The sequence below is a fragment of the Acomys russatus genome, chromosome 24, assembly GCF_903995435.1.
Source record: "Acomys russatus chromosome 24, mAcoRus1.1, whole genome shotgun sequence".
NCBI lineage: Eukaryota > Metazoa > Chordata > Mammalia > Rodentia > Muridae > Acomys > Acomys russatus.
Window position 1 is genome coordinate 12,163,973 of NC_067160.1, and position 20,499 is coordinate 12,184,471.

General features: G+C 35.3%; 1 protein-coding gene across 1 annotated transcript in view; it reads left to right on the top strand.

Moving 5' to 3' along the window:
• Positions 1–17,069, top strand: part of Lnpk (lunapark, ER junction formation factor) — a 53,626-nt gene extending 36,557 nt beyond the window's left edge. Inside the window, exons 9-13 of the mRNA XM_051166111.1 lie at positions 1,564–1,761; positions 6,952–7,057; positions 8,475–8,545; positions 9,242–9,412; positions 15,695–17,069. Of these exons, the coding sequence (XP_051022068.1) occupies positions 1,564–1,761; positions 6,952–7,057; positions 8,475–8,545; positions 9,242–9,412; positions 15,695–15,933 (785 nt within the window). The 3' untranslated portion in view covers positions 15,934–17,069. The remainder of the gene's footprint in view (positions 1–1,563; positions 1,762–6,951; positions 7,058–8,474; positions 8,546–9,241; positions 9,413–15,694) is intronic.
• The last annotated feature ends 3,430 nt before the right edge of the window (positions 17,070–20,499 follow it).

Consider the following 20,499-nt stretch of genomic DNA (forward strand, 5'->3'; position numbering starts at 1 on the left):
TTATTAGGTACTTTGCATGTGCTCTGGCTAAGTTCTTTGTGTTGATTTTTCTCATTTAATCTTTACAATAACCATAACCATTAACTCTTCACTATGAGGAAATGAAATGAAGAGATGTCATCGATTTAGAAAAAGCTGCGTGCATGTGAAGTAAACAATAGAGCTAAAATTAAGGAACTTTGAATATAGTTATAACATGTTTTATAATTACTTTAAACTTTATTTTCTTTCTTTTGTTTATTCTAAAATAGTAGTTTGATTCAGTTGCCTTATTTTGATTTTAAAACCAGTATAGATAGGCATATTCTCATACTTGGTGACTGAATATTTTTGACTATGATTATTAGTGAAAGCATTAAGTCATCCTTGCTTTAAGCTGAAGATGTAGCTCAGTTGGTAGAGTGTGCCTAGCATATGCAAGTCCTAGGCCTGATGCTGCCTGCCTTTAACTCAGCTACTTGTGAGGTGGAGGCTCAAGGATCAGAAGTTCCAGGTCATTCTCAGTTACTTAGGGAGTCTGATGCCAGCCTGTGGTATATGTACCTATCCAAACAAACAAAAGTTTAAAACTCTGTCAGGTAGAATCCAAATCCAAAGTGTTTCATTCACTTTGCTGTTTAGACCAATCAACATATAATTTCTTTAGTTCCAGTCCAGTAATTTAGGCTTGTGAGAGTTTAATGTGAAATGTAGAATTAAAAAAAAAAAATTATAAAGGGTTTTTTTTCCTTGATACTTAACACTAAGTATAAAAGGGAATGTTAGAATTTTATTTATGTCATCTAGTAGGGCTCATGAAAGACTCTGTGTAACCAGTTAGTAAATGCTGTTAGAGCCATATGGTCCCTTTTGCAACTTAGCAACTGTTTGAAAGCAGCAAGAGAGAGAAGCTATTTTTCCAATGAAACTTAAGCAACTTAAATTTGGCACATTTGACTAATCTTTATTACAGAGAATCTTGTAATTTCTAAAGCTGAAAGCTAAGATTCATGTGTGACAAAATATTATATATGGAAAGTGGAACTTTTCCTTCTACGAATGTAGTGGCACAAATAAATGTGCCAAAAAGGCAATTCTAGTATGAACAAATAGGTACCTGAGTAGAGAAGTATACTTTTCAGTAGCATTTTATGACTACTTGGATTATTTTATTATTCTAGAATATACATGTAGATAGATATTTCCTTATTAAAATTACTATTTTTAGTCTTGAAAGCAAATCTACTGTTTGAAGTTTCACTTAATTCTGATGTTTTCTTTCCCATACCATAGGAAGGCTTATTATAAAAAGATGTGACACATACCTGGGTGGTGATTATATTATATTGAATTTACTTTTAAAATGTCAGTAGATAGAAAAATCAAATTTAGTTATGTAAATGTATAGTTGAGTTATGGGTTCATAAAGAGAGTCTTCTACTTTTTGATGTCATGTAGAGTTTGCATTATAAGTGGTTAGATACAGTCTTTTGCTGCCACAGCATTTTAGACAACGACATTTATGGTTTTGTGGCTGATATGGTATATCAGACTTTAAGTCTAGATTATACTTATTATTTTCAGAGATTCGTCAGCGGACTGCAGCTCAAAGAAACCTTTCCCCAGCACCAGCAAGCTCTAGTCAGGGCCCTCCTCCACAAGTTGCAGTATCTCCTGGGCCATCAAAGGACGCTTCAGCTCCTGGGGGACCACCAGAAAGGACTGTTGCCCCAGCCTTACCCAGGCGCCTTGGATCCCCTGCTACTTCAGTTCCTGGAATGGGTAAACAAAGCACTTAATGTTATTTACAGTTTATATTGTTTTCTCTGGTTACCAATAAAATGGGCCATTTTCAGACAGTATGGAAATGGCATTTCATTTGGAAATAGCAGAGCAGTTATCTGATTAAGCAGGAGCTCCATATTCAATTAGCTATAACTCTTTACAGCTGGCACCTTGTGATACCAAAACCTATTTCTTGAGCTCATTTAACTGTTATGGCTTCTTTGTTTAAGTGGCAATAAAACTTTGTAGCATTCTGTAGTCTACAGTGTAGCATTATCTTTTTATATTCAATTCTTAGAATGGCTCCAGATTTATATATGTGTGGTGGGATAGTGGAAAACCCTTTAGAAAGTATTCATATTCTTTGCTAATTTCTCATATAGACACTAAAACATTACTATTACCATATTTCAGAAAAAATGTTCAAGGATTGTGCCTGATACTACTTTTGTAAATAGGAGCTAGTAGATTTTCTCCTCTAACTCATGGAACTGTAGAATTTTCTGATGGGTTCCTTTTAAGTTCTATTAAAAGTGTGATGGATCTCTAGATTGTATTCAGGCATGTAACATATGGCCAAATACTTTGTATTTTTTTGAAGTGTGATTAGGGCTTGGAAATCTACTCACAGCGTTAGCAGGTGACATTATTTCATGTATATTCCATGTCAGATTATTAAATAGGAATAAGTTACATTTTATTTATGGTGTTTATCCAATTCAGGTACTTTACTATTTCATGGCTAATTACTACTATATAAATAGAGTCTATAATGACTTTGAGACTAGACCCTACTTTAATCAGATAGGTTATTAGAACATTTATGTAAGTAAAAAACCCCAGCGTTTCTTATGGTAGATTCTTGCATGTGTTCCTTTAAAAAATGCAACTAAGATTTTAGAAGACTAGGAAACTATTGCTTTATAAATAAAAGGAACTGACTATAAATGAAATGCTTAAAATATTACAGCATTTAAAATATTTTTAATAAGACCTCAAAATTTTATGTGTAATGACAAAAGTAGGCATATATTGGGTGAAATTGAGAAAGTTAAATGGATTGAAAATAATTGATTTGAGATACCCGTAGTTTGTAAATTCAAGTTTTGGTTGTTTAATATAAGAACTTCAGGTGAGAGCCTCTGGCTCACATGCAGCTGAGCCACTTACATAGTTGTAGGGACTGCACTATGTAGCATAGGACTGAACAAGCAACTAGACCTTACAGTTTATGTGTATGTAAAGCATGTTTTGCTGAAGTTTCTAATTAGCTTGTATGGAAGTACTGTTTATATTGTGCATTGCCAAAAAAGTGTGAATGTTAATAATTCATCATAGAGAAGATTAATAATTCATTTTTTGTTTTAACATATTTGCAAGAGAATCAATTTAATGTGTAATGCCACAGTGCTCCCATATGTTTGGAAATTAATAAGCAGCAGGTACTTGATAATTTGCCCAACTGTGTGAAGATGCCCAGCATTCCTGTAATAATTGCCTTTGATGTTTATTTACTGCTGCCCATGTAGCATGAGTATTAAATGCATCCTTCTTAAAGTTACCAAGCTGTTTAACCGAGTTATGACCAAGCTGCAGAAAGCTTAAGTTACTGTAATGAAGTTTTTGTTTTATGTATCCAGATTGCTTTGTGGATATATTCACTTTAAATATGTAAAAGTAAAATACTCCAGCAAGTTAAGTTGATGTAAATGCTTTGAAAATCTAATTTGGGAATTGGGAATGTAGCTGAGTGGTAGAATGTTTGTCTAAGTGCTGTGTTAGCTACACGTACATTAAAAAGTTGTTTTTAATTCAGCTAATTATTTTTTAATTTCTGTTTTGATTTTGCCTTGTATCCTTAGTTACTTGGATATATAGGACTTAGTCTTTTAATTTTTTGTGAATTTTAAGATTTTTTTTCTTTTGCTGATTCTGATTCTTTTATAGTCAGAAAATGTACTGTTTGGATCTTATTAAAAATATTGAGACCTGTTTTATGACTCATTATGTCATGTCTTTGTAACTTATTGCTGTTTGAAAAAAAATATAGATTTCCTGTTGGGCAGAGCAGGTATAAAAGTTTATTAGGTAAAGCTAGGAGTAGTGAGTGTTCAAGTCTTCTCTTTTTTTCTAATTTTATGCAGATTAATTTTTTTACTCAGTTATTGATAACCTTCAACTATACTTTTATATTTGCCTATCTTGTCTTAAATTTTTGTTAGTTTTTGTTTTATGTACGTGAAGCTCTGTTATGGTACACTTAAATATGTGGTATGTTGCTCTTTAAGGAAAAAAACATCACTTTTATTCATCTATGTGTGTGTGCGTGCATGGGTTTGGAGGTCAGAGGACAGCTTGTGGGATTAGGTTCTCCCTAAAATGTGGGTTCCAGAGATTGAATTCAGGTCATTAGGCTTGGTGATAAAAGCACCTTTATCCATGGTACTGTCTTGTTGGTGCCTTGTTCTTGATAAGTTGATGCCTTTGTCATTGTGAATTTTATAGTCATCCAGTGTTTCTAATGCTTAGTGTTAGCATATATTTATATATTTTCTATCATCTTACGTAAACTTATTTATTTTTCCTGTTTTTATTTTTTAAAAACTATACAGAGACTATAGTGAAGAGTTGCATTTTTATGCAGTATGACAGTCTGTTTCATCGGGGGGGGGGGGGTGTTTGGACCACATACATTTGAAGCAATGAGTATATTTGGGTTTGAGTATAAATGTTCCATATGAAGTAAACTCATTTGTCCTGTGTGTGTGCTACTCTTTCCCTCATTTTCTGAGTCTCTTTGAACTGAAATTTTTTATGACTATATTTAAGCTTTTTTTCATTGCCATATTATTTGTAACCTTTTTTTGGCATGTGGTTTTAGTGCTTGTGTTGAGGTTTAGTAAATATCTCTAGTCACAGTTGTTTAAGTGATATGATACTGTCTAATACAATTTTAAAGATCTGACAAAAATACACTTACATTTTCTCTCTCTTGGCCTTTGTGTTATTTATTTAATATTTATTTTAATTCTTTTTAAAAAGTTTATTGGACTTTCAGATATTGAGGATATTTTTTATTTCTCACTTTCTCCAGTTAATCTAATTTTCATTTCCTTTTTGCTTTTATTTTTATTTTACTAATACACATATGTATCTCACAAATATTTTTTCCTTTAATCAGTCATTCAATTTCACTATGTAGCCTTGGCGGGCTTGAAATTTGCTGTGTAGGTCAGAGTTCCAAATGCTTCTACCACCCAAGTGCTGGTATCAGGGGTGTTCGCCTCCACGCTCAGTGTTCCATGTTTGTGAACTTAGCTCTCTTGGAGGACAAAAGAGAGCATCAGATATTAAGGAACTGGAGTCACCGATGGTTGTGAGTCTCAGTGTGGGAGCTGGCAAACAAATCCAGCGCCTCTGCAGGGACTGCCAATGCTAACACTGGGCCACTGCTGTAGCCAGATCCTTTACTTTTAAAATCTGTTGCCACTTTCTTTGACTTCAAGGACTTTAAAAAATTATTCTTGTAATGTAGTTTGACCAGTGATAAAGTCTTTGTTTTGAACATCTAGAAAAAGACCTCATTTTGCATAGTCTTCATTTTAAAAAAGATATTTATGCTGGATACAGATTCATCCTGACAGTTTTTATTTTCAGAATGTTAAATATCAGTTTTATTTTAGCTTGCACCTGATGAAAAATCTGTTGTTATTCTTATTTCCTTTTCTCTATATTGTATCCCCTTTGGCTTACTTTTAAGCAGTTTGATTTGTGTGTGTGTGTGTGTGTGTGTGTGTGTGTGTGTGTGTGTGTGTGTGTGTGTGTGCGCACACAAAATTGTACGTCTTGTGTTTGGGAGTTAAGATTCCTTTATCTGTGCTTTTAAACCTTTCAAACTTTGAGGAAATTCTGTCTCTCTTAGATCATGTATGCACTTGTCTTTAGAGAACTGGTCACGTGACTATTTGAAATCGTTCTATGACTTATTGATTACCCCCTCCACACACACACACTTAATTTTTGGTCTGTTTTATTTGTATGGTTTCTATCGCTATGTCTTCAATCAGATGGTCTGTTTATCCCATCTGTGTATTTTTTATTCTATACATTGTAGACTTCATCTGTGAAATTTAGTCTTGGTATCCCCATGTCTTTACTTGGTATACCTTGTATTTCCCCTAGGTTCTCAAACATGTGGAAGATAGATGTAAAGATTTTAGTATTTTTACCTGCCAGTTCAAATCTTATCTGAAACAGTCTTTATTTTTTCTTATTATACATTGTGCTTTTGTTTATTTTTTTTACATGGATAGTATTTTTCGAATGCCAGACATTGCAAATTTTACCCTCCTTGGTGTATTTCTTCCACTTCTTTTTTGAGATTTTTCTACTCTAGCTCTTGGAAATAGACATCCATTCTGGGTGTGTGTGAACACTGTTTGCTTTAATCTTGTGAAGAAGATTTTTCTATTCTCAGATAGTTTCCTCAGATGCATGAGCTGGTCAGTCGTCTGCTGAGTGTTTTGATGGCCCTCTATAGACGTTTAAGTGGTTCCCTCTTTATGCCACCCCTCTTTTTGGCACTGTCATGTGAGCTTGAGCTGCTCCAGCTTCCCCAGAGTTCCAGTGCTGTCTTCTTAACTCTGGGAGACAGCTGCAGCTCCTCTGCGTGCAGCTTCCTACCCCTGCCTAGAAATTGTCTGTAAGCCAAAAGGCTAGGGCAATTGCAGGATTTGTCTTGGTTTTTGTTTCTAAGGGATATTTAACTTATATTGCTTGATTCACATGTTATTAATTCTTAATACACTTCATATATTTCTCACAGTCTTTTGGGAAGGTAAACCTGATCAGTTACTTGGAGTCCAAAGTGGAAGTATTCAGATTATTACCATAGGCTTTTAGGAGTAGGGCATGTTAAAAATTAGTTTGTACAGAACCCAACATAGTTTCCTATCCTAATGAATTATGTTGGTGGTTCTGATGTAGTGCACATGCAGTAGGTTTTTATAGTATGGTAGTCTAACAGACATTTAATGCTGTACAGAGATTTATAAGAGTATTTTGTCACTTTGTTAAAATCTCTTAAATGTTCTAACATACTCAGATCACTTTGGAAGTTGAATTTAATCTTGTATCGCTTCAGTTACACAGAAAACCAAATTCCATATGTTTTTATTTGTTTGCTAGGCCTTCATCCTCCAGGTCCACCCTTAGCAAGACCCATTCTTCCTCGAGAACGAGGGGCTCTGGATAGAATTGTTGAATATTTAGTTGGTGATGGTCCACAGAACAGGTAATGTTTGCTAGGCGAGTAGATAAAGAAACATGAAAAAACATTGGCCAGTGTATGTGTATATATGTGATGTTTGGCTTGTATTTGTATTTTTAGTTCTGCAATCATATTAGAGAAATGGCATTATTTTGTTCAAAATATCCATCACTTGTGGTAGTGATGAAAATCCTTTCAGTAGATGGAAACAGTGTATTATTTAGCTCTTATTGTTTTTTCAAATATTTCTCACATTATTGTATTACTTGGTTCTTCCATGACTCTAGGAAGGTAGTTATGAGTGTGCAGAGCATTTCTCACTGTGTAGACTTTCAGAAAAGCTCATGGGATAGTAGAGAGCATGTTTGACAGATTTATTAGTTGGTATCAGTTTCATGAAGGGACCATAGTTTAATGTAAATATAAGTTGTATATTATTCAAAATAGAATGATTTGATTGAGCTAAGAATCTGTTGAGTTCTGATTAGAGATCAGAAAATGAGAATGATATTTAAGTGTGACTGATAAGTGAGAAAGACACAGGAGCCATATCATATAAAAATTTACTATTGGCTTTAATTATATAGAATTGAATGTATTTATTTTCTGCACAATTTCCCAGGATTTGTTTTTTAAAAGTTATTTTTTATAACATTTGTTGTGAATTTCTAAGAAGTTTCCATCATTTCCAGTCTTATCACAAATGTGGAAGCCATCATCCTCAGGAATACAATACGTCACTGAGAAACTTAAGTGCTGTGTGTGTGTGTGTGTGTGTGTGTGTGTGTGTGTGTGTGTGTGTGTGTGAGTGTGAATGCGGGTATACACAGAAGTCAGGCATGAGTCCTCTGGAGCTGGAGTTACAGATGGTTGTGAGTTGCCTGATGTGGGTGCTGAGAATCAAACTCAGTCCTCTGTAAGAACAGCGTATACTACGATCTTAACTGCGGAGGCGTTCTTAACCTCCCACGCCCCGTTACTAAACTTGTTTCTGTTAATTTAGGATATATTTAACTGTTCCTTTTAAAAAATAGCATGTATAAGCTATATATAGATGCCTGTGTGTACATACTCACATACATATATACACATGTACATACATCCAGATGTACACACATGGACCTTTAAATGTTTTATGTCCTGTGTTTATTTTAGTTTTAAGTATTTATTTATTAGCTTCTGGGGAAAGAACTCAGGATCTTCCACATGCTAAACAATCACCCTATTACTGATTCTCCTGATTCTTAAATTATATTTCAAACTAGTTGAAATTTTGTTTTTTGTTAACTTTAGCTTTTGCTCAAGGGGTGTTGTTAATGATTTGGCAACATTTTGTTATAGCATAGTCACCTGTGTTTAGTATAAGTCACAGTGGCTGGATGACCTCTCCCATGGGCTTTATCTGTATTTGTAACCAGTTGTTATTTTCCCTTGTGTATAGGTACGCCCTCATATGTCAGCAGTGCTTTTCTCACAATGGCATGGCCTTGAAGGAAGAATTTGAATATATTGGTATGGAGTTTTGTATAATTAGATTTAAACGTTTTACTCCTAAATATATCATTCTTGTCCACTCTCATGTGATGTCATTTTATTTTAGGTACTGCCTGTGCATGTTGGCTGGTACATTGTTTTCTTATTTAATACTAAAAACAAGACAGAAAAGATAGCTTGAAGTTCTTCCTCATAATGCACAGCCTGTAGGCCAGCTATTCTCAGATGTTCTGCTACTCAGACCCACCTACAGGGAGTTTGATTTCACTATTGGGGCTGGGATCTAAGCACTCATTTTTGTATTTTTACTTGCAACCATTATTAAATGCTCACATGCTAAATTATGCTTCAGATATTTAACATACATCTTTTTGGGCAAGAGTCTGGGTTTTTAAATATATAATTATTATGTTGGCTTGAAATGCAAGCTCAGTCAAGTATTTATATTTGTAGTTTTATTATTTATATAGTTTTGTTATTAAGCTGCTATTTAACTTGTTACACCTTTTCTACTTTAAAATAAATATTTACATTATCAGAATAATTATGCAGTATGCTTTAAATTTATTGTTGATTAGAACATTTATTTTATAGTAAGGCAATAAATTCAGAAATTATAAATTTGTTTCTTGAGCCTGGCTGTTTATAAAAGTAATCTTGTGAGTTGATTAGTTTTTGAAACTTGGTTGGTCGATTTTTATCTCTTTTATGCAGCTTTTCGATGTGCCTACTGTTTTTTCTTGAACCCTGCAAGAAAAACGAGACCCCAAGCTCCACGACTTCCAGAGTTTAGTTTTGAGAAGAGGCAGGCAGTGGAAGGCTCAAATTTGGCTGGTCCCATATTATCAGAAAGTGTACCCTCCTTGGAGAACCAGCTCAGTGAAGGTATGACCATGTGAACTGAAGTGTTTGTCTTGGTAGTGTGTGTAGCCTAATAATTAAAGCACAATATTTATTAAAGATGACAATGAGTTAATTAGATTATTCAGCATGTATATGTCAGCTGTTGCTGTGATGGCTTCTTCTGTGATTGTTATGATGTGGGTCAAATGCAGGTCATGTGATCATCAGCATTTGGCACCAGTTGGTTAAACATAGCTTATGGAGTAAGCTCTTCTAAAGTCTGAGAGACTTGACTAATGATGTGTTCCTGGAATCATTTTTATGTATCTAAATGAAATACTCAAATTATGAAACAACTATTCTAAGGACAAAGTATTTGGAATATGTGTGTCTACCACTTAGTGAAATGGCTAGAAAGCAGAGAACTTAGGAGTTGGAAAGTCATCTTTGCATGGTTTGGACAACTTGGTTAGGTAGTAGGACTGTGCTTCATCTGGACGGTTTATTAGAGGTCCATGAGCTTAGCATGGCCTGTGATGGAGGAGTCACTTTTTTTTTTGTATGGGAAATATGATTTATCACAACTTGTTTTTAGAATTCATTTTGTAACTCTATCTTAGGAATTCTTAAGGAAGTTTCATGAAAAAGGACAAGGTAAAGTAGAAAAGTGCCAACTATTTCTTGTTATTAGTATTCACTCATTTTCTTTTGTTACTCAGTTCTAATTATGAAGATGGCTAAGATGGCTAAAATTATGGAGCAGACCATAATATTTTGGTACTATGCCTCATCTACAGAAACATACTGGAAGTTCACAAATTTAGTAGCAATTATCATTTACATATGATTGATTTGTTTTCATAAGAGCATTAAAATCTCTTTAGCTGGGTTATGTGAAGCAGTAAATATTTTAGATAGCACAAGGTTAGTATGAGAGTCAATTTTTTTTTTTTTAACTTGGAGGGATGACCCTGAAGTATGTGTGGAACTGGGCTTGGCTTTGGCTTACTAACACGTCTCGAAGTGAACGTGAGTACAGACAGCTATGACTGAGCCTGTGTCCTTCCAAAGCTGAGTGAATGCGTCTTCGTCTCCAAGTCTGCAGCATCAACTCCAGACATTGTCAACCTTTTTTTTTTTTTTTTTTTTTTTTTTTGGCTTAAGTCATGCTCTGAGCTGCATGCTGGCTCATGCAAACCATCTGCCTTGGCATTGCGACCTCTTGGAACTGAGAATAAAGGATTTTATACTGAAGATGCCTAGAGGAAAAATTGAAGTCCGTTCCATGAGTAACCTTGCTTAAGAAAGCTAAAGTGAATGCTTGAAAACCAATAGTATTTTTCGTTTGACTTTTTTAAAGAGGAAAAAACAAGCCAACAAAATATAAATCTTGATGATGGGTCCTATTTTTTTATTTCTTCTACTAAGGTCAAGATGGGTAGTTAGCAAACAACACACAGCTATCCCTTTCCTTCTCATCTAATCTAGGAGGAACAGTGCCTCAGATGTCTCATTTTCTATCTGAAATCTCCGGAATGAAGTCTAACTGGCTCAAAGTGAACCCCAGTAAGGTAATGTTAATAGGTGAAGACCAAAGCTGAGGCAGGGTCTGATGGCTCCATAGTGCTAAAAGCTAAAGCAATAATTCCATTCTGTTAAGGACGCTTTTACAGCGGTACCTTTTTCATACTTCTCTTTGGATTCATCAGAGTGGCTGGCCACATTTTTTTTCCTTTTTGATTCTTGAGAAGATGGAACGTTTTCTCCAAGACTCCTATATTTATACTATGGCACAGTTGTCAGTCCAAACCTGGATCCTATAGTAAACGATGCTGAGTATTTCTGATTAGCAAAGGGAGCTGTAATTTATTTTGAACATTGGTGGTATACTACTTAGTTAAATAGAGCTATTTTATGACGGTGTGATTTCAGTCATCCACTCTGCTAATAGCCAATGTAGCTGGGAAATTACAGTTCTGAATTCCAAATTCATCAATATTGTAGAAAATTGAGGACAAACTCGACAGACATTTTGTTTTCATTTTGTATTTTGAAAGGATATTCAACTTTCTTCTTGACAGCAGAAATGCACAGATTATGTTGACTTTACAAGTACTCTGAAAACGTGACTTTCCTGTGTTTTTTCTCAACATATGTCAGCAAACGTTTATATAGATGACACAGAACTAGGAGTGCCTCCTTCCAGGCTGCACCTCCTGCCTTTGCAGTTCTGTTTTGTCTGGGTTCTGATAATAGGAGAAGTCACAGTTAGGGCAAGGTTTTTAAATTTTCTGAATCATTTTTTAGAACAGCATATGGAATCTTGTCAAGTTTCACCATAGCCTTAGAAGAAATTACTGTTAATCCTTGAGTTTTTAAAAAAATTCTAGAATTGTACATCCAGATATTTTGATAACAGATTATGACAAAAACACAAGAAACTAGGGATATTAATTGCTGTATTTCTAAAACTGCTAGGTGTGGCATACCAAAAAGGACTTGCTTTTAGATTCCTTATTTCCTTTTATGCATAAATGATAATGTATAAATACATAAAAAATTAACACAGCTAACTGACATTATGTGCTTGATTACATTTTCCCTCTTCCCAAAACTGGGGCCAGCAAGATGACTCAGTGAGTAAAAGCACTTGCCGTGAAAGTGTTTGGTGACCCAAGTTTGATCCCTTGAGTCCACATAGAGGTGGAGAGAGAGACCTTGCTCCACAGTGTGGTCCCTGGCTTTCACAGGCATGTCATGGCACATGAGCCACCCAAACACTAATAATTATGAATAATAACTAATAAAAATGCTTCCAAAGGACTTTATAGCAGGCATTCTCTTCACAGATGTTGCAACGAGGTCTACATTCTTGTCCTTTTTTTTCTACCATGTTTGAAAAATATTCTTTTTCCATTGCTCAGTTGTGTTAGCCTAGGGCTCATTTACTTTCTTTAGTTGAAAATGGCTTGCATTCTCTCGATAATATGAAAATTCATGGCATTTACCTAATACTGGAAAAATACTTAAGCAAACTTTATATAATATAAAACTTGTCTGGTAATCTGGTATCTATTTTTCTCATATTGAATGAATAAGAACTCTCTTGTATTTTTCTTATGATGCTCTAGGAAATTATACCATTTGATAATGAAGATTTTGTTGGTTTCTGTGTATATATCAGACTCCTCACCAAAACCTTCAACCTTTTTTTATGTTGAACTTGTATATTGTTGTATTTTGCTTTAGGTATAGATATAATTTGATCTTCTGACTCCTTTCTCTAAACACTTGTATGTAATGATTTAGTTTTAGGCCATTGCCTTGTAATGAAAATTTTTCTCTTTAGATTTATTCTTGTATTATACAGTACATCCCCACTGCAGCCCTCCCAGGTCTCTCCACCTCCTGCTCCTGGCCACACACACTGCTCTTCCTTCTCTGCTTCCCTTCAGAAAAGAGCAGGTCTCCCAGTGATATTGAGCGGATTCGTCATAACAAGATGCAGTAAGACTAGGCATATCCCCTCATGTCAAGGCTGGACAAGGCAAACCGGTAGTAGAAAAACGAAAACAAAAAACTAAACAAAACAAAAACACGAGCAGGTAAAAAAGTCAGAGACACCCCCACTCTTATTGTTAGGAGTCCAACAAAAACTTCAAGCTAACCAACCGCAGCATGTATGCAGAGGGCCTTGCGCAGACCTGTGCAAGCTCCGTGGTTGTCACTTCGGTGTCCGTGAGCCCCTGTGAGCCCTACTTAGTTGACTCTGTGGGCGCTGTTCTCCTGGTGTCCGCAAGCCCTCTGGCTCCCACAGTCCTTCCTTCCCCTCTTTACAGGGTCCCCCAACCCTGCCTGCTGTCTGCTGTGGGTCTCTGTGTCTGCTCCCATCAGATGCTGCGACACCTCTCTCATAGTGATTGCGCTGGGCACTGGTCCTATGAGTATAGCAGAATATCATTAGGAGTCATTTCGTTGACTTTTAATGAAACTCTTAATTTGTTTAATTGAATTGTTAACCAATGATAAATAACTAGGTAGTATTATGTTTTGAATTTTATTATTTAAAAAACTGGTCATAATAGATATTCATTGAGTCATTTTTATGAATTGGGATGGAATTCATGCTTTTGTTCCTTAAATATATTGACTCTAAGGAAGGCAAATCTTGTGGAAAATGCCTTCTTTACAACCTGTGGATTTAAGTACTAAAATTGTCAATTTTAATATAATGACGTGGAGGGATATGTGTAGGCGCATGTATAGTGAGCACTAATGTGCTAAGAAAGCCAAGTTTTGATTTCTTCACGGGACAACAACAACAACAAAAAATCAAATTGTTTGCTAGATTATTTAATTTTATTTCTTAAAAGCTAGGATTAAAACTAAAGCTAAGGTAAGAACCTTACGTGTTTTTGCATATGTGTGTTTATAGGTGAAACAACAATATTATTATAATTACATTCAGTTTTGAGTTTGTCTAGCTAAGCTGATACTTAGCCTTGAACAGTCAGTTACCAATTGTTCTTATTAAAAACACTGTTTTCTTAATAATATTGGAGTAGAGGGGGGTGGATAGGAATAGGGAACAAAGCAGACTGATGTGTCATTTTTCTTTCATTACATTGTGCATTACATTGTGGTGTGCTGTTTGCTGCTTACTTGTTTTGTATTATAGGTGCCAAACCTGATTTTATTTATTTTTCTTGCATATTTAATTAGGTCATTCAAGTCACTTTGAGACTTAGTCTTTTGGTGTCTTGTAGTCAAATACTAACATCTTTTAAAATGTATTTTATATTTCTAAACTATTTTAAATTGTAGCTTCACTAAAAAACAAACAAGCAAACTAAACAAAACAACAACAACAAAAGTCCCCAATTTTTGTTTTTATTAGAATAGGCAAATAATGCTCCCATAGAAATAAGTAATTTGGGAATTGTACATGGTTTTATTATGATGCTTTTATGTTTAGGTGCTGTTACATGTCTATTGATACTGTGCACCCAGTCATTCAGATCTTGTCTGTATGGTTTCCTGTAAACTGGGATTGGCCTCTCAACCTCAAGTCCTGTGATTTGTGTCATAGGCATGTCACATGCCAGGTTATTATTAAATATTTTTTAGTGTTGTTCCCATCAAGATTGTTTTTCTACAGATCAACCCAAGGGAAGATATGTACTTATAAATAGGTCCTTCACTTATTTTCAAGTCCTAGTCTGTTTCAGGAGATACTTTAAAAATGTTTTCCAAATTCTTACAAAAGGTGTGTTTGTGTTTATTAAACTAATATGCTAAAAAATCATGGATTTCTAGAACTTCTATACTAATGATGCATATTATTCATACTTTTCTTGTGAAACTATTTACTTTGTACAATTTTGGCTATATGTTACAAGGGATTTAACTAGGGCCTTTTCTTAAGCAGGCTGTCCTTCCCTAGGTTTTGTTTGTATCAGTAACACAGTTTGTCATAAAGAACATTATGAGTGTAGGAAATTTTGCCTTTTGCTTATTAGCTCACGTGGTTTAATTATTTTCTGCTAGCAAGAATATTACATTCATTATGAAAAATAAATATTTTAAAGCTAGATTTTTGGCTTTGACTTAAAATTAGGTGACTTCAAGCTTCTCTGCTTTTATCACTTTTTCTCTCATCTCATTCTTTAAAATTTAAAGAATTAAAGTTTAATTAGTAAGCTTGTTATTATTAAATCATTATTTAGAGATTTAAGTTAAAACTCAAAAGTAGAATTTAAAGGGAATAAATTTTCAGGTAGGGACTAAGAACACAACTTTCTGTATATATATATGTGTGTATGTATGTATGTATGTACATATGTATGTATGTATGTATATGTATGGGCAGGTTCACCTGCCCAACGGTGGCATTGTCCACAGTAAGCTGGGCCCTCCCACATCAATCATTAATCAGGAAATGCTCCAGACCCACAGCCAATCTCAAAGTGGTAGTTCTTCAATTGCATTTTCTTCCCAGGTGATTCAAGTTTGTGTCAAGTTGTTTAAAAAAAAAAATCAATAATACACTTGTAGCATTTCATTCTCTTGGGGCCTTGAGGTTTGCATGTTGAGCTAGCAGATGATCTTTAGAAGCTTATTGTGTATGAAATTATAAAGTATAGGTTTATTTTGTTCTATTATTCAGTTATACTAATTTCTAAATGGTACTTGTAGAATATTTAATAGGTAATGTTAGATCATGTTCTGTTTCTTAGTATGTATGAATGTTTATCTTTGACTTGTCTTATTTAGCAGTTTTGACATTTGAAGATCCCTGAAATCTTATGTCTTTTCTCTTTTCAGAATCTTTAGAAGAACAAGATGTTCTTGATAATAGTACAGAGCAGAGAGATGACAAAATACCAGTTACAGAGCAGATGAGCCAAATGATTGAAAAAACATCTGGTTCAGAGGAGCCAGAGGAGGAACAAGAAGAGACTGAGACTGAGGAGACACCAGCAAACGAAGCCGAGTCAGCTGTTCTCAGAGCCGACTCTGTTTCTAATCTTGAACCAAGTGAAGACTCTTTGGTGGCAAAGTAGTAAATACTATGTGCCTTCAACTGGATATTTGTAATCTTGTTGATGTCAGTTATTGCTTTTTTTTGTGGTACTCAAGAAAAAATTGCCTTCTATGTATATGCTTAATATTATTTAAATTCATATTGCCCAGCAAATTCAGTGTGCCCAAGTCCTGGCATTGGGCATTGGAAGTAAGAGCACGTGGTATCAGTTAACATGCATAGATGTTAGATATTTGGTGCATTCTAAAGTTTTTTAATAAGCATTTTTGTTTTCTATATGTATAACTTGTAAAAAAAAATATCCATTTTGACATAGGAACAATTTTGGCTAGGAACAATTTCTTTAATAGTGTTTAAGGTTTGAAACATAATTAAGATTTTGAATACTTCATCATTAAATTTTAACTCGAGATATTTGCCAGTGGGAGGAAATATCTTATTTAGGTGTTTACATTAAGCGATACTGAAAGCTGTAACTTTAATTACACAGGCATTGGTACGAATTCTCAATAAGAATGCAACTGAACAGTCAAGTGCAGTGTTTCTTTTGATGTCTTTTATTTTGTAGCTGGGCCAAAGGCACATGATGTATATAGTTAGTTTATGTTTACATATTAACAAATAGGAAATACGTCTGCACTTGACTGTACTTGAATTCTTGGTATTATTTATATTTGTAAAATAATAATGATACATAAATGCAGTGTGTGTGTGTGTGTGTGTGTGTGTGTGTGTGTGTGTGCGCGCGCGTGTGTGTGTTTGTTAAGGAAAATAAAGATAACCTGGCAGTGGTGTTTTCTTTGTTAAATATCTAGACTTCACATAGTGTTTGATGGATGACTTGACTATCTGAAAAAATATTGGTAGGGAGAGCTCACTGTATGATAAACATATAGTAAATTATGGTGTTTTGTTTTCATTTAGACTTTTAGATTCAGAGAAATAAGAAATTTAGTGTTTTCAATTAGAAGCTATTTTTTTTTCTGATTTTGAAACACATTATGCCATAGACAATTTTTAACTTTGAGAGACAAATATATTTTTAAGACAAGGCAGTTGACTTTAATGAAGCTCGCTGGATTGAGTGTGTATACCAGGCATCAGGTGGGAAGATTTTTGATGTAGACTAGTTATTCTTAAACATGATGTGGTAGTTGACTGCAGCTTCCTTCTATGTGTCTTCCCCAGTGCTGAACAACTGAACTGAAGTCACGCCATAGGGGAGACGCGATAGTGCTGTTTGGCGAGTCTGTTGGCTATTAGATGTGTATTTAAATTAAAATCATTTTTTAATCATTTAAATGTTTATTTTTGTGATTTAACACCTCATCTGGTGTGTGTGTGTGTGTGTGTGTGTGTGTGTGTGTGTACCCAGTTTGTTAATGTTCTGAGGCATTTTAATGTAATGCCTGTAAATTCAAGCATGGGGAACTGACCGTGAGTGTCAGCTTTGCACTCTTGGGCATTTCTCCTAAGCTCTTTGCATTCAGTTCATCTGTAAAGTGGGAAGAACAATACCAAGGTACTGGGATGATAAAAACAATTTATATGATGTGCCTACCTTTCTTGCTGGATATTGAATAGATATTAATTTATATGGTAGAATTTATTATTATTATTATTATTATTATTATTGAAATTCTTGTGAAATATGGAAGGGCCATAGAGTCTTTCTCTGGCAGATAATGAATTTTAAAAGTGAACATTCAGTTTAGTTGCTCTGAACAGAAACAGATGCACATGTCTAAATGTTAGATTAAGGAAATGGAGGACTGAAGCTATAGAATGTAACTTTTAAAAAAGATGTGTTTATTTTTATGTTATGAGTATGAATCTTTCAATTGTGTGTGTTTCTGGGTAGCACATATGTGGCAAGTATCTTCAGCGGCCAGAAAACTGTACTAGGTCATCTGAAATAGTTACAGATGCTTGTGAGGTGCCATATGGGTGCAAGAGATTAAACTTGGCTGGAAGAGCAGAAAGTACCATTAATCACTAAACCATTTCTCCAGCATTATATAACCTTTTGTTTTGTTTTTAAATTTTTACTAGGGGTGTGTGTGTGTGTGTGTGTGTGTGTGTGTGTTAGTTAGTAGCACTTTGTCGAGTCATGTTAAAAATGTTTTGTATAAATGCTTAAAAATGAGTACATCAGAGAAAAAGAATATAATGGTAAAACTAGGCAGATATTACAAAAACATCTTCAAAAAGAAATATAAAGGGAGGAGCTAGAGAGGTGGCTCAGTGGTTAAGAGTGAGTCCTGCTCTCACCAAATGCCAGAGTTCCCGTCTCAGCACCCAGTTTGGGGCTCACTCCTTCAGGTCCAGGTACAGAGGATCTGATGCCTTCTACCTGCCCTCTGAGGACACCAAACTCATATGCACTCTCCTCCCCACAGATACACATAATTAAAAATAAAAACCCAAATCTTAAAAGGAGGTTAGTAAAATTAACACAACAGAGAATTGTTGGTGTGTTTTAGAACAAAATCTTATTTTGATATTATAATAGACAGTGGCTGAAGAGAATGAGACTCCCCATTTCTGATTGTTAAGACTAATGTAAGTGAGAGAAAGCAAGATGTTAAACCAGAGTGTTAACTTCCCTGTTCCTAAACAAAACGCTCAATAAACAGGTCATTGTTCAACATCCCTCTCCCTGTGTCCTCAGTGTGAGTGACAGACAGGGTTTACCTTCTCTCTTTCCTACCCATATCCCTTTACTGTAGCCATCGGAGTCTCCTCACAGTTCTGAGACTATGCTTTGCTCTTTCCTGCTCAAGTGTCAGCTTAAATTTTTTTTCTGACAGAGATGCCCTCTTCATCTTTCTGTCTGAAGCTGCCCACTGCCTTTCAGTCCTGTGTCATGTCACGTTGTTTTTGCTCAGAACTCTTTTATTGCAAGGTATTTTGTTTTCTCATCAACTGTCTTCACAATTTACTTCTCTTCTGTCTATATGGTGAGAGTCTAGCAGTGCTCCACTCGTTCATCATGTGGATAACTTGACAAGTCCAGTGAATGCTCTACAGTTCTTAACTCCTTCTCTGACTTGGCAGTTGGGTTTAGCTGAGGTTTTTTGAGACACATTTATCCTTAGGTTCTAGACTACACTGCCGTTATCTTCTCTTGTCTCTTGTTTTCAGTGTCCTTTGAAGACTTCCTCTGCCATCTTTATTTGGGTTTTTAAATTTTATTTTTGTTTTTCCAAGACAGGGTTTCTCTGTGTAGCCTTGACTGTCCTGGACTCACTTTGTAGACCAGCTTGGCTTTGAACTCACAGAGATCTGCCTGTCTCTGCCTCCTGAGTGCTGGGATTAAATGTATGTGCCACCATGCCCGGTGCCCCTTGTCATCTTTAAATGTTGATATTCTCTGGCTTGTGCCTACTGTCAGTTCTTACTCTGGACATTCGTTCTCTGGGAGCGCTCATCAATACCCAGGCACTTAATCATTGCCTGCCTATGAATGTCAGATCTCTAGCTTGGTCTGTTTCTTTCTCTTCATAGCTATGATTTATTCAATGCATTGTGAAATCAGTATATTTTTAAAAGAACACTTGTTCAAACTTGTTTCTCATTTCATCAGATAGCATCACTATTCAAGTCTATTCCCTTTTCCCCTCTGTATTCAAACTGTCTATCCACAGCTTCTTAATGCACCCACCTCCACTGAGTATGGCAATATAGTCCAGCGTGGTCTGGAATTTATGACTTGTGGCCTCAGATTCCTGGATGCTGGAATCATTTCTATGAGTCACTGTGCCTTGCTCTCCTCTAAACACTTTACATTTATGTTATTTTTCCGTCTCATTTAAATTAACAATGTGTCTGCATTTTTCCATCAAACAATATAGTGCCTGCTGTATGTATGTGAGTTTATACACAATTTTGTTTCTTGGGGAACAGTCCTGTGGAGATTTTATATCTTTATTTAGGAAAGAAACAAGATGTTGAGAGAATAATCAGCTTTCTCAGAGGTCTACATCTGGTATGTGGGAAATCCAAGATCTGAATGTAAGCAAATGACTTGTGTTGACTTTTCCTCCTTAGTTCTCACAATGAACCCATGGCCTCATACATGCTAAGCACAGCTCTACTGCTGAACTGTTTCTCCAGCTCCTAAAAGCCACGCTCGCTGTCATCCTTGTACTGCCTTCTCATTCATGCCTCCATCACCTCAGGTTATGAAAGCTACCGTTTACACTGTTTCTCTGTTTGCATCCTGCTGTTTTCCTACCCATTCTGTGCAGTGCAGCTTCACACATTTGCTTCTGCCTTCAGTAATTTCTGTGTTTGAAAGAGGAGATCCAAACTTAACTATATTGAGTGACAAAGTCTAGTGCAATTTTCTTCCCAGTTGACTTTCACGTCTTTTTTGCATTATAACTACTGTCACTACTACCTCCCCTCTACCACACACATAACTTTCAGTAAACATAGGCTATTTCCAGTGCTGCATATCTGCAAAGTTTCTCCTGGTCTCCTCGATTTCTCAAACTCTTCCTCTTGAAATACCTCCTGTTTATGTAGATACTGAAGGAAGTTGTTGAATTGGAGTAGCCCCACATGGAGCCCAAGGTTGGAA